Here is a 16,217-nt window from a genome sequence, read left to right on the forward strand (position 1 = left end):
CCATTCCTCAGGGCAGCTCTCCTTGGCTTTTTTATCCTCTGAATCATGCATTTTTCTGCCCATATTTGGTGGTGGTTTGGTTACTGGGCAGCTAGCCAGGGAGTATGCAGGGGGAAGTATAGCCTGCAGTCCAGCTCTGCTTCCAGGAGTGCTGTCTTCCTGCCCCTCAGAGTTGGAAAGGGCCCCAGGGAGACCGTCAGCGCTGGATGCTGGACTGCCTGGGAAGGGAGGTGAAGCTCTGCTTTTCCTTTCAGCCCCTGAGAGAAGAATTCGTTCTCAGATGTTCTTGTAGTTGGAGAATATTTTTGCCATTACTTGGAGAAGACTACCCCCCCCCCACGCCCCTTTCCTGGGAATTTCCTCCCCAAAGCCTCCAGCGTTTACTCGAAACCCTCCCTTCTCCTTCCTCTTGCAAGGAAAAGAAACAAACTAGAAAACAAGGGCACTTGCCAGAGTCCCTGGTGCTGAGCTCGCTGCCGCCCAGGGGCTTCCCTGAGAGTTCGGCCTCAAGCCCCTGAGCCCCAGCCGGGAGTCCAGTGGTTAATCTCTACATTGCCCTTAGAGACTCAAACCAAGGGCACTTCTTTTGCACATGGCTAGACAAAGAGTTTTGCATAAACACACAGTGCTTAGCAGGAAGGAGCAGGAACTGAGGACAAACCAGGGAGGAGCTATGCGGCACTCTTGCCTTCAGAAGCAGGGCTTGTGTGCGCTGTGGGAACTAGGCCAAGCTCTGGCTGGGTGGGTGGAAGAAGGCCAAGCTGCTTTCCCAAGCTGAGCTAGGAAAGCGAGGCCTTGGGGAGGAGGGTCAGAGCATCTTTCTAGCCAACTGTGAAATCCCAAAAGGATACTGTGGAATGATGACTTTCCTTTTCCCTTTCCCCAGGGTGGAGTTCCAGAATAAATTCTACAGCGGAACCGGTTTCAAGTTCCTACCCTTCTCCTTCGAGCATATTCGGGAAGGGAAGTTTGACGAGTGAGCCCATCGTGGGGCTGTGTGCCGGCAGGCTGCCCTCCTCACTCCCTCCACAGTGGTTACCTGTGCTCCTCTTGCCTGTTGGTTGTGTTCCCTGGGTATCAGGGCGTTTGTGTCATCCCCGCCACCCCTCCCCCAGCCGCCTGTGAGTCATTTAGATAAATCCGTCCCTCCCTGAGTCCCCTGCCACCGCCACCTTCATGTGTAGTGTAGAGAGAAGCCGGGCTCTGGCTGTCACTCATTCCCACTAGGCACCAGCCTTGCCCTCCCAGCCTCCGTCCAGCCAGAGACAGCCCCTTCTGTGTCCCCTGGTGATGAACAAGTTTGTGCATTTTACATTTGAGCCCAAAGCCCATGGAGGGAGTGCCGTCACCATCCACACTCAGACTTTGAGCCCCCTCTTCCTGCCACTCTAGTTACTGGTTAGGGGCAGGGGTGCTCTTTAACACACCCCATTCTTGGGTTAGCAGGGGTAGGTCCAGTAAGATGGCATGTCTATCCTCTGTCCATCCCCTCTGGTCTTCAGAACAGTTGTTCATCGGGAATCCATCTGTGCCGTTGTGCGCGGCTTCTCCCTGTCACTCCCAAGGGTCCCAGGGTGCCCAGCACCACCTCCCTAACCACACCCTCTCCTCCTCCCTCCTAGAATCCCCTCCTTCCCCCTGCCCCTGTATGTACCCAGCATAACAGCACAGGCGGGAGTGACCTGAGCAGAGAGGTCCTGGATGCCTCCTATGGTTGGAGGCTTCTCAGGCCAAGCTGTGCGCCCCTGGGCAGAGGGTTCGAACCGCTGCTCTTGCCTGGTGCAGACCCCAAGACCTTCCCCTACCCCCAATCATGAGTCTTGAGGGCAGGACCATAGTCATCCAGGGTGGTTCAGCCTGCAGACCTGCCTTCTCTGCCCTCCCGTGCCCCTCCCCACTTCCACTGGGGACCCCAGTCAAGGGAGTGGGGTCCTGGGCAGTGAAGGCTGGTGCCATTTACAGTTTGTGGATTGGAGGCAACAGCCAGGGCTGCAGTGTGCTGGTTGTGAGAGCTGCACCCCGCCCCCCCACGGGCCACCTCTCCTGTCACCCCCAGGGCTATGGCTTTTAGGGCCTTTGAATCATGTGTTGACACAGCAGCCCTGGCTGCTTCAGCTAAATTGAACCCTGGGGCCCCCAGTGGTGGAGATAATCCCCTGAATGGGCCAGGCCCCTGCCCTCCTCCCACCCTGGCTTTTCTGAGTGAGTTACTTAAAGCTGCTCACGACTCTCCTGGGCATGGACCACCCACCCCCAGCTTCCCCATGTGCTGGCCAGTGTGACCCTGTGCTGAGCCCCGCCCCTTGGGCCCGGTGGTTTACATGACGACTTTGCTCTGGGTACAGCAGAGTTTGAAGCAGAGCTCTTTGTCAGGAACCCTGCCCAAGGCCCTTGTGTTCACACATTCCTGTGCTGAATAAAGTGTGTTTGACCCTACCAGGGAGGCTACCTATCCTTGTGCCCACAGCCCCTATTTGCAGGCCCCTGCCCCTCCTCCAGCACGTCTGCTTTCCTGTGATCAGAGGCCACAGCTGCAGGCCGGCAGTTTGTGAAATTCTCACCTCTCAAGCTTCCCGGGTGCCTTCCCCTCCCTCGAGCCCAGCAGCTTCTCAGATACTGTCTCCGGTGGGAAGGGGACCTGGGGACCCCACCTCCTCTTCCTTTCCTGCCCCACCCACCCAGACAGCAGGGCATGAGGGGGCCTGGGCATCTGCCCACCCACCTCTCCCTTGTCTCCAAGTGTGCTTTCCAGGACTCAGGAGCCTGGATATTTTGAGCCCTGATGCCCTTGGCCTTGGTGTAAGTAGAGGCTCTGCGTAGGGTTCCTCAGGGCAGCGGGAGAATGTGAGGTGCTGAGGTAGGCAGGCGGCCGAGGAGCCAGCAGGCAGGGTGGGCAGGGAGGGCGCCGTCTCCCTTCTGACTGCCATGTAAGGCACCCACATTCTTCCTCCATGCCCTCCCTCCCCATTCCTCCTGGGGCCTCCAGGACAGGGGCTGAGCCAGAATGGGAGCAGTGGGTGCTCGTTTCGGCAGCACGTATACAGAATGGGAGCGGTGGGCTGACAGCCGCTGCTCCAGGAGGGATGAGGGGGGCAGGAACACCCTGTTTCATGTTCCTTATCCTTGAGCCCTCTCCTCCCCGGCAGGCCACCTGCCCTGGAACAGGCCCTTGAGTGCAGCACCCCCACCTGGCTCCACGCATGAGCAGTCCAGGATGGGACTTCAGGTGGAGGAGCTCTTTTAGCCTCTGCTCTGTTACTGACTCAAAAGGGAGGCTTAATAAGGAATAGATATTTGGACTCAGTGGAATAGAATTGAATTGAGAGTCCAGAAGTAAATAGATTTACTTTGTGGAAGATTGAGCTTCCACAAAGGGGCCAAGACAATCCAGCATGGAAAGAACAGTTTTCAACAAGTAGTATTTATACAACTGGGTATCCACGTGCGAAAGAACAAATTTGGAATGCAGCCCCCACACTGTATATAAAAATTAACTCAAAGTGGGTCGTGGACCTAAATGTAAAAGTTAAAAACTAAAATTCCTAGGGGAAATTATAGAATGTCTTCACGAGCTTGGGTTAGGTGATGATTTTTAGATACAACACCAAAAGCAAAGCGATAAAAAGATTAAAGAGGGGCGCCTGGGTGGCACAGTGGGTTAAGCGTCCGACTCTTGTTTTCAGTTCAGGTCCTGATCTCAGGCACGGCACTCAGCGCAGAGTCTTCTTTTGAGTTTCTCTCCCTCTCCTCTGCCCCACCCCCACCTCTCTCTCTCTCTCTCTTAAATAAATCTTAAAAAAAAAAAAGATTAAAGATTAGGGCTGCCTGGGTGGCTCAGTCAGTTGAGCATCCATCCAACTCTTGATTTCGGCTTAGGTCATGATCTCAGGGTCATGAGATCAAGCCCTTGCATTGGGCTCTGTGCTCAACACAAAGTCGGCTTCTCTCTTCCTCTCCCTCTGCCCCTCCCCCTGCCACATACGCACAGGCTCGCTCTCTCTAAAATAAAATAAATCTAAAAACAAAGATAAGGGCCTTAGTCTTACAAGGCTTTGTACTTTAAAGGACAGAATCCAAACAACCCTCACACTGGGAGAAACTGCAAATCATATCTAATAAGGGACATATCTCTAGAATATATAAAGAACTTTACAATTCAGTCATAATTATAAATACCTTAATTTAAAAGGTAAAATTAGGGGTGCCTGGCTCAGTAGAGTGCGACTTTTGATCTCGGGGCAGTGAGTTTGAGCCCCATGATGGGTATAGAGATTACTCTAATATCTTAAGGGGCGCCTGAGTGCCTCAGTCGGTTAAGTGGCTGCCTTCAGCTCAGGTCACGATCTCAGGGTCCTGGGATCAAGCCCGGCATCGGGCTCCTTGCTCAGCGGGGAGTCTGCTTCTCCCTCTGCCCCCACCCCTGGCTTGTACGCTCTCTCTCTAATAAATAAAAATCTTTAAAAAGTATTAAAAAAAGTTAAAAATATTTTTTTAATTTAAAAAATGAAAGGATTTAAGTAGGCATTTTTAGGAAAAAAACAACACAAATGAGCAATAAGCCCATGAAAAGATGCTTAACATCATTAGGGAAATACAAATTAAATCTACAAGAGGATCTGCCACATCAAACCCACCATGAAAGGCAGTAATAAAGGGACAGTTACAAGTGTGGACAAGGATGTGGAGGAATTGGAACTGCAAGAGGGAGGGGGATGGAAAATGGTGTAGCTCCTGCAGAAAGCAGTCTGGCAGGTCTTCAAAATGTTGAACATAGAATTAACATGAGTCAGCAATTCAACTTCTACATATCTACCCAAGAAAAATGGGGAAAAAAATGCATACAAACTTGTACACAGGTGTGCATAGTGGTATTGGTCATTGCCCCAAAATGGAAGCAACCCAGATGTCCATTAGCTGGTGACTAGATGAGCAAACAGTGGCCTGTCCATACATATGATAGGTATTAGTCTATGGTGAAGAGGAGTCTAGTACTGATACATGCTACAACATGGATGAGCCTCAAAAGCATTATGCTAAGAAGCCAGATGAAAGACCACATAATGTGTGATTCCATTTATGTGAAATGTCTAGAATGGGCAGATCCATAGAGACAGATAGTAGATGGGCAGTTACCTAGGACTGGCTGCTGGATGGGGCTGGGGCTGGATTAAAATGGCAGCAGTGACTGCTAATAGATACCGGGTTTCTTTTGGGGAATGATGAAAATGTAAAATTAGATTATAGTGACAGTTGCACAACTCTGAATTTGCTAAAAAAAATTGAACACTGAATTGAACATTTATTTTTTTAAGATTACTTGTTTGACAAGAAGAGGGCCTAAGCAGGGGGAGCTGCAGACAGAGGGAGCAGCAGACTCCCTGCTGAGCAAGGAGCCCAATGTGGGGCTTGATCCCAGGACCCTGGGATCGTGACCTGAGCCGAAGGCAGACGCTTAACCAACTGAGCCACCCAGGCACCCCCGAATTGAATATTTAAATCAGTAAACTTTTATGATCTATATCAATAAAATGGGGCAGGGCACGGGAGACCTGGGGCTTCCACAGGGAGAAATTCCTCCCTTGCCCAGCAGAAAAGACCCGGACTGGCAGGTCATTGGCTAAGCAGAACTTGGGGGATCTAGTGGCCTTAGGCCACCTCCAGCTCAGCAGCTAAAGATGGACTGAACAGGAACTGAGCCATGGAGGGGGGCAGGTGCGGGGTGGGAATCCCAGGAGCCCTGGGGTACGGGCGGGGGGCAGGATAGATCCATGGCTCCTGTGTTTAAGGGACATGCCAGGTATCCTGATCCCCTTCTTATGGAATTCCTGCACCCCAGACCTCTGCAGAGTGAGTCTGTGCTCCCATCCAGGGAGTGCCCCACTTTGAGATACTGGAACAAGTGGGGGAGAGGGTGGCTTGGTGTTATAAAGAGAGGAGACAAGTCCATCAGCATTTGCAGGACCCCACTCTCCAACCTGTCCTTCACTGGGGGCCTGGGTAGGACTGCACCTCTTTCTGCCCTTAGGAGCCCTGGGTGGAAGGGCCATTGGAGCTCCCCTCAGATCCCAGATTCTCAATTACCTGCCTGCTCTCCGGGCTCTCCAGCTGACCCAAGGCATGTCTGGGTGTGGGCTGTCCCCTGGTGGCGAGACAAGGAAGGAGCCACACATTCCTCCTCCCATGCAAGGTGGGTGGGATCCTACAGGCTGTGACAGGCAGAAGGGAGTAAGTGACCCTGGAGGTATTCTGGGGTGCATAGGCAGAAGGTCAGGCTGGCCAGAAACAGAAGACAGATGGAGAATGGAGAGCCCAGCTCCCTTGTTCCACACACGTTAATTGAAAAATAAAGTGTGTCATGGTAAAATGATCAGACAGTACAAAAGGCCCTATGATAAAAGCCCTCCTCCCACCCTGAGAGTCCCAGTGCCCCACCCAAGGCAGCCACTGTTTACATGGCCTTTTTTGGGGTTTAAAAACACAAATGAGAGTTTGCTATACCCACTAGTTTGACCTTTAAATATAAATACATAGTTTGCAGAACATTAAGACAACACATTGTCCTCATCTTTTTTTTTTTTTAGCAAATGATATTTCATCCAGTTGATATACCTTAATTTCTTCAGCCAGCCCCCTCCTGCCCTCAAAGAGTTCCTAGCCTCGTTGGCAAGATGAGCAGAGACAGTGTGACTTGTCTGGAGTAATCCGTGAAGCTCCTGCCCAGCATCCATGAGCAGCATCCATGAGCTCGCGCCTTGAATGTGCTACCAAACCCCTGGAAGGTGTCCCTAATATTTTGCTGCAGCCAGCAACCGCCACCACTCTAGATGAATCCAGATCCCATAGAGAGGCACCCTGACCCGACAACCTGCAGCCCAACTCCCCCAACCCTTGTGTGCCTTAAGATCCAGAAATGCTGGTAAAATGGTCCCGGGAGGAAAGTCTGACAAGTCTTACCCAGAGCAGAGAGTGTTTGGAGGAGAAATTGGAGGGGAGTGGAGAGAGGCCCAGGGGCTATAGGCTATGGACCCAGGAGGGCACATCTCTCTGGGCTAGTCTTGGAGCTGCTCCCTGGGGAAGGGTGAGAACCTTCTGATACCAGGAACTGACTGGCAGCAGGCCTGCACCTCCCGCAGGAGCTGCTCACTGAGCTGGGAACAAGGCAGGGGGACTGCAGTTTGTGCCTGTGGCCGGGCAGGGGGCAGAGGAGCAAGGCAAGCTCGGTGGACTCCTGTGTTCTCTTTTGGTTCAGGCTCTGGATTCTCTGCACTGGCAACTCTTCCTCTGACCCCTCTCCTTTCTCTAAGCAGTTTCACTCAGGCCTGACAACCTGGAAAAAGCTACATATGCCTCCAAAAGGACCCAGAATCCTCTTAGAAAGTGTGTTCCTCCCAAAGGGCCCACCACTTCATGCCACCACATAGCTCCGCCTGACCCCACCCTGCCCAGGCAGACAGCTTGAAAAGTTGCATCATTTGGGAACAGTGGCAAGAACGCTGGTCTGGGAGTTAGGAGGTCCGGGTTCTAGTCCTAGACATGTTCTCCTGCTGGTTACTGATCTTGTCCGAGTCACTTCCTTTCTCTGGCCCTCAGTTTCCCAATATGTACAATGAAGATATGGGCTCCGCCTGTCTGGCTTCAGCTACCCTTTAAGCATCAAATGGATTCTTACCTGCCCCCCCACCCCCACCCTGTCCCACCATGGCCAGTCCACACTCACATGACCCATCTCTCCAACTTCCTGAACTTTTAGTTCCTCAAATCTGCCCAGCTCTTTCTTTACCCTTCCACAGTCTTCATATATACATTTTTTCTGCCGGGAATGCTCTGTCCTCCCTCTTTCCTAGTCAATCCCAATTTATTTTTTTTTAAAGATTTATTTATTTATTTGAGAGAGAATGAGAGAGAGAGAGAGTACATGAGAGGGGGGAGGGTCAGAGGGAGAAGCAGGCTCCTTTGCTGAGCAGGGAGCCTGATGTGGGACTCCATCCCGGGACTCCGGGATCATGACCTGAGCCGAAGGCAGTCACTTAACCAACTGAGCCACCCAGGCGCCCACTCAATCCCAATTTAATTCATATTAAATGTTGCTTCCTTTTGGAAGCCTCAGGCTGGGTAACTTTGTATTTCTATTTTTTTTTTTATTTTTTTAAAGATTTTATTTATTTATTTGAGAGAGAGAGAATGAGAGATAGAGAGCACGAGAGGGAAGAGGGTCAGAGGGAGGAGCAGACTCCCTGCCGAGCAGGGAGCCCGATGTGGGACTCGATCCCGGGACTCCGGGATCATGACCTGAGCCGAAGGCAGTCGCTTAACCAACTGAGCCACCCAGGCGCCCTAACTTTGTATTTCTTCACAGCATTACAACTTTATCTATGTTAGGGTGGCCAGTGTCCTGGGCAAAGAATTGCAACAAACAGGACAGAGTTTATTGTCCAAGGGAGGAGAGGGGCCAGACATTCTCAGAGAAGTCACCAGAGTTTCTGTCAGGCTGGGTCTTTTAAGGTTTTTGTTTTGTTTTGTTATTTTGTTTTAAGGGGTTTTGAAGGATGTGAGAGGGTCACAGCTGTGTCCATGTGGTGGTGGGATGGGGGGGCAGTGTCAACTCTTGGCCAGGTAAAACAGGAGGTGACAGGTTCTTTGAGCTCTGTCCCGGGCTCATCCGGGATATGGGTTGTGGTCAAACTAGAGAAGAATATGTTTTGTAGCTGGGGTCTACTTTCCTAGAATGGAGGGCACCATAACCTAGAAAAACCAAGTTAGGGCCAAGTGCAGACACCTGTGAGTTTTGTCTAAGCTTTGCTGGGGCTGGGGGTGGACTTTGAATGTATTCCTTTCAGTTTTTTTTTTAGGAGTAAGTTCATTTATTTAGAGCACATGAGCGGGGAGGGGGCAGAGGGAGAAGGAGAGAGAGAAGCTCAAGCAGACTCCCTGCTGAACCCCATGTGGGGCGGGATCTCACAACCCTGAGATCATGACCTGAGCCAAAATCAAGAGTCAGAGACTTAAACGACTGAGCCACCCTGGCGTCCGGATTCCTTTCAACTTATGTAAGTATTTGGTTTCTAGGTTTTCTCTAGAGGAGGGTGGCAGTGCCTGGTACAAAATAAAACTCCAAATAAAAATATCTGTTGGACAGTTGTCTGGATGGAGGTTACATGTGAAATTACATGTGAAAGCTCTTCAGGTACAACGGTACCTAAAGGCGCTTGTGAAGGGCAGCGGGTCACAGCCTGGGCTTTTGATGACACGGGTCACGCGCTCCCACACCACGTGCGGTCAAGAGACACCCTCGGGGCTAGGGTCTGGGACCCGGAAGCGCGGTCTTCCGGGAGCCGGCTGGCGCACCGCCTTCTGTGCCACGTGGTCTGAGGCCCGAAGCTGATTGGACGCGGGCCGCCCCGCCCCCTAGTCAAGGCACAATTGAGGCTTCGCGGGGCCCGGGCCCGCCCGATACCGCAGGACCATGGAGGCAGCAGCTGTGGCGGCGGTCCTGGGGTTCCTGCTCCTGGCCGCCGCGGGCAGCTCGGCCGGGGACGAGGCCCGGGAGGCGGCGGCCGTGCGGGCGCTGCTGGCCCGGCTGCTGGGGCCCGGGCCGGCGGCCGCCTTCTCCGTGTCTGTGGAGCGCGCCCTGGCGGCCGAGTCCGGCCTGGACACCTATCGCTTGAGCGGTGGCGGCGCCGGGGCGCGGGTGCGAGTGCTCGGCTCCACCGGCGTGGCCGCCGCCGCGGGACTGCACCGCTACCTGCGCGACTTCTGCGGCTGCCACGTGGCCTGGTCAGGCTCTCAGCTGCGCCTGCCGGAGCCGCTGCCCGCGGTGCAGGAGGAGCTGACCGAGACCACGCCCAACAGGTACGGGGCGCGCCGAGTCCCACGCCCCTCGCGGCCGCCTGCACCTGCCTGCCACCTCCCGCCCCCGGGCGCCCGCCTCGCAGAGTCCCGGCCCCGCCCCGGCTACTGCGCCGAGACTGATGGGGCGCTGGCTTTAGGGTCGCTCTGCCTCTAAAAGCCGGGTGTCCTTGAATAAGTCACCTAGCCTCTCAGAGCCTCAGCTGGGTCACTGAAAAATGGAAATAATGACATCTATCGCGCAGTGTTGGTCGTGAGGATTTGCACCGTGACGGGCGAAGACTTTGTGGTGCATAATTAGGGAACAGAAAATGCTATTCCTTTCCACCTTCTCTTGGAAGATGCCCACCAAGGAATGACAGCCACCCCCACAGCCTCGGTTCTGGCGCGTGTCCCACCTCAGGGAGGTGGTGTGTTCACACACCTGTCTCCACATTGGCTGTGGGGAGATGGACCCCCCCCTTTCCAGGACAGGGACCGATGTTGCCATAGAGCACTTAAACACTGTGCAGAAGGGGGCTCTCGAAGAGTTGACTGGAAATGCAGTGCGCTCTCCCAAATACCTGCCGGCCACAGCCGGGGGGCACCTCAGAAGCTCCCACACTGATGTGGACAGGCGGACGCCCCGAATGGGAGGGCCTCAGCCCCCTCATAAGCGAGTTCTTGGCTTTTAGGGAGAAAGATTCAAGAGCAAGCTGCTTAGAGAAGGGAGAAAGATTTATTAAGTCTAGGGACAAAGAATCATTAAGTCTAGAAGTAAGAAAGGTGCTACTTCACAAAGTAGCCATCTCTCCTCCCAGATGAGGAAGAGGACACACCTTTGCCTCTAACGAAGGGTTTTTTTATAAGTTTTTCAGAGTAGCTATCCGTATAGGGAGAGGCTTATTACTTTTTAACTTTGGGTGTTTTAAAGGATTTATTTATTTATTTATTTATTTATTTATTAATTAAGAGAGTGAATGAGCAGGGGGAGCGGCAGAGGGAGAAGCAGACTCCCCGTTGAGCAGGGAGCGCAATGCAGGACTCGATCCCAGGACCCTGAGATTATGACCTGAGCCGAAGGCAGCCGCTTTAACTGACTGAGCCAGGCAGGCGCCCCTAACTTTGGGTTTAACCTTTACTTTGGGTGGTTAATTTTTCCATTGTTTTAGGGTTGTGGAATTACCCATCGGGAGCAATTTTAAGAATGTCCAACCCTTGTGGCCTTTACTTCTGGAGGGAGTGGGGTCTTGTAGTTTTCCATGAGTGGGATCTTGTGACTCTTTTTATGACCTGCTGACTTTTAGTTTAAGGGTCAGTCTAAAACCAGAATGGCTTTACTTTGGGCACCTGTCTCCCGAGCCTCCCTTCCCTCCTGCCTCAGTACTGAGTCTCAGCGCCACCTGGGATGGGTCCTGGAGTGAAGCAGTAAAGGGGCCACAACCCCTCCCCTCTGGGCTAGATCTGGGGACGGGGTATTATTCCAGGGCAAGGGACCCTCAGAGGTTGGGGGACGTCCCCTCTGCCCCCAGGGACATGCTGCAGCTCACGCCCCCGCCCGCAGGTACCGCTATTACCAGAATGTGTGCACGCACAGCTACTCCTTCGTGTGGTGGGACTGGGCCCGCTGGGAGTGGGAGCTGGACTGGATGGCACTGAATGGCATCAACCTGGCACTGGCCTGGAATGGCCAGGAGGCCATCTGGCAGCGGGTGCGTCCCCCTCCCCCCGCCCCATGTTCCTGTCTCCCCACAGCTCAGGGTCTGACACACAGAATAAAGACTTAGAAGTGTTTGTGGTGTGCATGATGGCCCCAGCTCTCTGGAAACAGGCTTCCATTGCTGAGCCGAACACAGAGGAGCACTTCCTGGGGGCTGGACCCCAGCACCCCACTAGAAATGCTAAGGAGTCGGGCTCCCCTCTCTCCCACCCCCACAGCTGGTCAGGCTGCTGCTTCCATGGGTTCTGTTTCATCCTTTTCATCCTTATTCATGGCCCCAGTGCAGGCTTTTGCCCCCTCTCCTTGGAGGACTCCCCCTCCACACACACACCCAAGAGCCTTTGAACGGGACTCCTGGCTCCTAAGTTCCACCAGTGTCCTTTCTGAGATGCAGATCTGGTGGAGACCTGCTGCTGTCAACACTCAGGAGCTCCCCTCAGTTTCAGGCTTTGCCCTGCCTGGGCCCTTCCATGCCTGGGCCCTGAGGGTTCTTGCGGCTGGGGGCTGGGTGGGGGGTTGCTCTTTAGTCTCCCTGCAGAGCTGGCCTCACCCCTCATTCTAGGCGACCTTGTTCTGTGAGGCCTTCTAAGGCTCCTTTCCCGTTTAGGGGAGAGCCCCTTTGTGCCTCACCTCACCCTTGCGGCAGAGCTGACTGATTAGTAAACTCACTTGTTCACAGGCCTGTTTCTCCTGGACTGTGAGCTCCTGGCAAGGGTCACGTTTTGTCTTAGTAACCCTAGGGCTCAGCACAGAGAAGAGATGAATGAGTGTTGAGCGAATGAATTAATGAACGGAGATGGATGTATTTATATGTATTTATGTGTGGGGATCACCCTCCTCCTCAGGTGTACCTGGCCTTGGGCCTGACCCAGTCAGAGATCGATGAGTACTTCACAGGCCCCGCCTTCCTGGCCTGGGGGCGCATGGGCAACCTGCACACCTGGGGTGGCCCCCTGCCCCGCTCCTGGCACCTCAAACAGCTTTACCTACAGGTAAAAGGACGGGGAAGGAAAGGGGGCAGAATTGGACAGTGCTATATAGTCGTTGGCCAAGGAGGGTGGTATTTGGCGAGCCTCGGGGCTCTTAACTAGGCCTTGGGGACTCTGTGTGCCCCGGGGAGGGGGTGGAGTGAGGGCCTCCCAGCTTAGGCCACACCCACCACCTCCCCCTCCACTCCGCCCCCCCCCCCAGCATCGGATCCTGGACCGCATGCGCTCCTTCGGCATGATCCCGGCGTTGCCTGCCTTTGCAGGGCACATCCCCAAGGCTCTCACCAGGTAACGTTCCCCTCCTTCCCTCCAACTTGGCTCAGAGAGAGAATTTATTTTTCCCTGCAAGATGTGATTTAAAGAAAAACTGAAGTTCTGGATGGAGGCCTGGGCTTGTTAGCTGACCTTCCTCTCCTGTGGCTGGGAAAATTCTTCAAGGCCCAGCTGAGACCTCCCCTCCTTCAGGTAGCCTTGCTGGGGCCCCCAGCCTTGGTTAGCACCTCCTTCATGCCCGTGAGCACCTGCTTCGCACCACTGTCACAGGGCTTGCCAGGGCTCAGAGCAGAGGCGGCACTGGGCCACATCTTGAAAAATGAGTGTTGCTTGTTTCAGCTGGTGGGAGGGGGAGAGACCAGAAGCTTTACAGATAAGGTGAAACTCAAAGGATGTTGAGGAGTAACCAGCTACATGAGCAGAGAGGGAGGAGAAAAGGACTCCAGCCACAGGGGGCACAGTCTGTGCAAAGGCACAGAGGCACGAGAGACCGGGATGAGTTCCGGAAACTGCAGATAAGCCAGTGAGGCTGGTGGTGAATACTGTGTCAGCCTCCAGTAAATGTTTGGATTGCCACCCCCTCCTCCACTAGGGTGTTCCCTCAGGTCAACGTCACCCAGCTGGGCAGCTGGGGACACTTCAACTGCTCCTACTCCTGCTCCTTCCTCCTGGCTCCGGAAGACCCTCTATTCCCTATCATTGGGAGCCTCTTCCTGCGGGAGCTGACCAAAGAGTTTGGCACAGATCACATCTATGGGGCCGACACTTTCAACGAGATGCAACCCCCATCCTCAGAGCCCTCCTACCTTGCGGCAGCCACAGCCTCTGTCTACCAGGCCATGATCACAGGTTTGGTGCCAGGGGGAGCTGGGAAGGGGAGCCTCCCCTCACCCTCAGGGACATGGATGCGGCAGAGGTCAGTGGGGTGGGAAGAGACAGCACCTGACAGTTGACCAAGCCCTTGTACACACACATAACCACACACTGTGGTTGGGAGGTGACCTCTGGAGCCAGACAGCCTGCTCAGACCCTGGCCTGTGTGACTTGCAACAAGTTACCTCCCACCCAGTGCCTCAGTTGCTTCATCTGTAAAATGGGGCTACCTCATAAGCAGAATGATGCCTGGCCCAGAGGAAAGTGCCATTAAATGCTAGCTGTTGCAAGTATTTCATTTGGCCTCTGCCTCTGAGCCGAGGGAGGTAATGCGGGCCAGAGGTTAGGGGATGTATTCAAAGCTGGTGGGTGCCCTTCCTGGTGCTCAAGGAACCCAGTGCTCCTTCCTGCCACTTACAGGGGAGGGCCAGAGAGGGGTCAGGTCAGCAGTGGCTGGGTGGGGAGGCCTCTGGGTCAGCCAGGAAGGGAACCCACTTGGGTCCAGGACCCAGGGCCTCAGCCTCATCCCAGAGCCTGTCAGGTCTGCACATTTCTCCTGAATCAGAATGACGTGGGCTTGGGCCCAGGGATCTGTTTTAAGCAAACTTCTCGGTAATTTTGATGCTTCATAAAGCTTGCCCACGCTGCTCTAGAGCTCCCAGCCGGGAGGAGGAGGCGATGGGAAGGGAGTGTGTGATGCAATGCCCTGTGGGTTGGGGGTTACAGAGGAAGGAGCGGTCTGTGATAGAGTCATTTAACTTCTCTGGACCCCCGTTTCCTCATCTGTAGAATGGGGTGAACGTTCCCCTGCCCTCTTTCCTCTCATCAGTATGCTTCTCTGTCTCCCTTCCCCTGCCCCAACCACAGTGGACCCTGACGCTGTGTGGCTGCTCCAAGGCTGGCTCTTCCAGCACCAGCCCCAGTTCTGGGGGCCGGCCCAGGTGAGAGCCGTGCTGGGGGCAGTGCCCCGTGGCCGCCTCTTGGTTCTGGACCTGTTTGCTGAGAGCCAGCCCATATACGTCCGAACAGCCTCCTTCCACGGCCAGCCCTTTATCTGGTGCATGCTGCATAACTTTGGGGGCAACCACGGTCTGTTCGGGGCCCTGGAGGCCGTGAACCGGGGCCCTGCAGCGGCCCGCCTCTTCCCCAATTCCACTATGGCAGGCACGGGCATGGCCCCTGAGGGCATTGGCCAGAACGAAGTGGTCTATGCCCTCATGGCCGAGCTGGGCTGGCGGAAGGACCCGGTGGCTGATTTGGAGGCCTGGGTGACCGGCTTTGCGGCCCGTCGGTATGGAGTCGCCCACAAGGGTACAGAGGCCGCATGGAGGCTGCTTCTCAGGAGTGTCTACAATTGCTCTGGGGAGGCCTGCATTGGGCACAATCGCAGCCCTCTGGTCAGGAGGCCGTCCCTGCGGATGGTTACTACTGTCTGGTACAACCGCTCGGATGTGTTTGAGGCCTGGCGCTTGCTGCTGACAGCCACTCCCGCCCTGGCCACGAGCCCTGCCTTCCGCTACGACCTGCTGGACGTCACTCGCCAGGCAGCCCAGGAGCTGGTCAGCCTCCACTATGGGGAGGCCAGGACCGCCTACCTCAACAAGGAGCTGGTTCCCCTGCTCAGGGCGGCAGGCACCCTGGTCTACGAGCTTCTGCCTGCGCTGGACACAGTGCTGGCGAGTGACCACCGCTTCCTGCTGGGTGGCTGGCTGGAGCAGGCCCGGGCGGCCGCCGTCAGCGAGGCCGAGGCCCGTTTCTATGAGCGGAACAGCCGCTACCAGCTGACGCTGTGGGGGCCCGAGGGCAATATCCTGGACTATGCCAACAAGCAGCTGGCAGGGCTGGTGGCTGACTACTACACCCCGCGCTGGGAGCTCTTCGTGGACATGCTGGTCGAGAGCCTGGTCCAAGGCATTCCCTTCCAACAGCACCAGTTTGACGAGAAGGCCTTCTGGCTGGAGCAGACCTTTGTCTTCAGCACACGGAGGTATCCCAGCCAGCCCCAAGGTGACACTGTGGACCTGGCCAAGAAGCTCTTCCTCAGATATTACCCCCGGTTGGTGGCTGGCTCCTTGTGACAGATGAACCACCCCTGGGTGGTGTGCTTCCCAAATTCCAGGCCTGGGCAAAGGAACTCAAGACCTGCCAGAGGATCAGGCATGGGAAACTGGGAGGGAGGTGAGCTGCCCTCCTCCACCACCCCAAATTTGGGATCAAAGTACTATTTTAATACAACTTAATAAACTGGTGAATCACCTGGGCCTATCTGTCAGACTGTCACTACCATGATGCCTGGGAGGACTCGGGGCTATAGGATGCACCCTGGGATGAGGCTCTTTCTCCCTGCCCCCTTGCTTTGGCCTCCCCATTTCTGATACTAACACCCGACCTTGGAACTGGGAATGCCCTGCCAAAACGTTTACTTTCACACCCTCAGCAGGAAACTTTGGAAACTTTAATTGTCCCAGTGGGACAGAGGCACACCCAGGGGAAGATGTGCCCAGGGCACTTAGTGCCCACATGAGAGCCCACATCTC

At 54.7% G+C, this 16,217-nt stretch overlaps 2 protein-coding genes across 11 annotated transcripts in view; both read left to right on the forward strand.

Annotated features, from left to right (window-relative positions):
- The window catches only part of ATP6V0A1 (ATPase H+ transporting V0 subunit a1), a 94,965-nt gene extending 92,513 nt beyond the window's left edge, over positions 1 to 2,452 (forward strand). For 8 of the 10 annotated variants that reach the window (XM_027567771.2, XM_027567770.2, XM_027567777.2 and 5 more), the window contains one exon: positions 887 to 1,127. In XM_027567771.2, coding sequence (XP_027423572.1) covers positions 887 to 980 — 94 coding nt within the window. In that variant the 3' untranslated portion in view covers positions 981 to 1,127. Of the gene's footprint in view, positions 1 to 886 lie in introns of all 10 variants that reach the window. The other 2 variants (XM_027567773.2, XM_027567775.1) reach the window with 2 other exon arrangements.
- A 6,951-nt stretch (positions 2,453 to 9,403) lies between these two features.
- Positions 9,404 to 15,947, forward strand: NAGLU (N-acetyl-alpha-glucosaminidase). The gene is made up of 6 exons (XM_027626605.2): positions 9,404 to 9,849; positions 11,390 to 11,537; positions 12,391 to 12,537; positions 12,737 to 12,822; positions 13,400 to 13,656; positions 14,548 to 15,947. The coding sequence occupies exons 1-6, from the start codon at positions 9,464 to 9,466 to the stop codon at positions 15,756 to 15,758; spliced, it is 2,235 nt and encodes a 744-aa protein (XP_027482406.2). The 5' UTR covers positions 9,404 to 9,463; the 3' UTR covers positions 15,759 to 15,947.
- The last annotated feature ends 270 nt before the right edge of the window (positions 15,948 to 16,217 follow it).

The sequence above is a fragment of the Zalophus californianus genome, chromosome 16, assembly GCF_009762305.2.
Source record: "Zalophus californianus isolate mZalCal1 chromosome 16, mZalCal1.pri.v2, whole genome shotgun sequence".
Lineage (NCBI taxonomy): Eukaryota > Metazoa > Chordata > Mammalia > Carnivora > Otariidae > Zalophus > Zalophus californianus.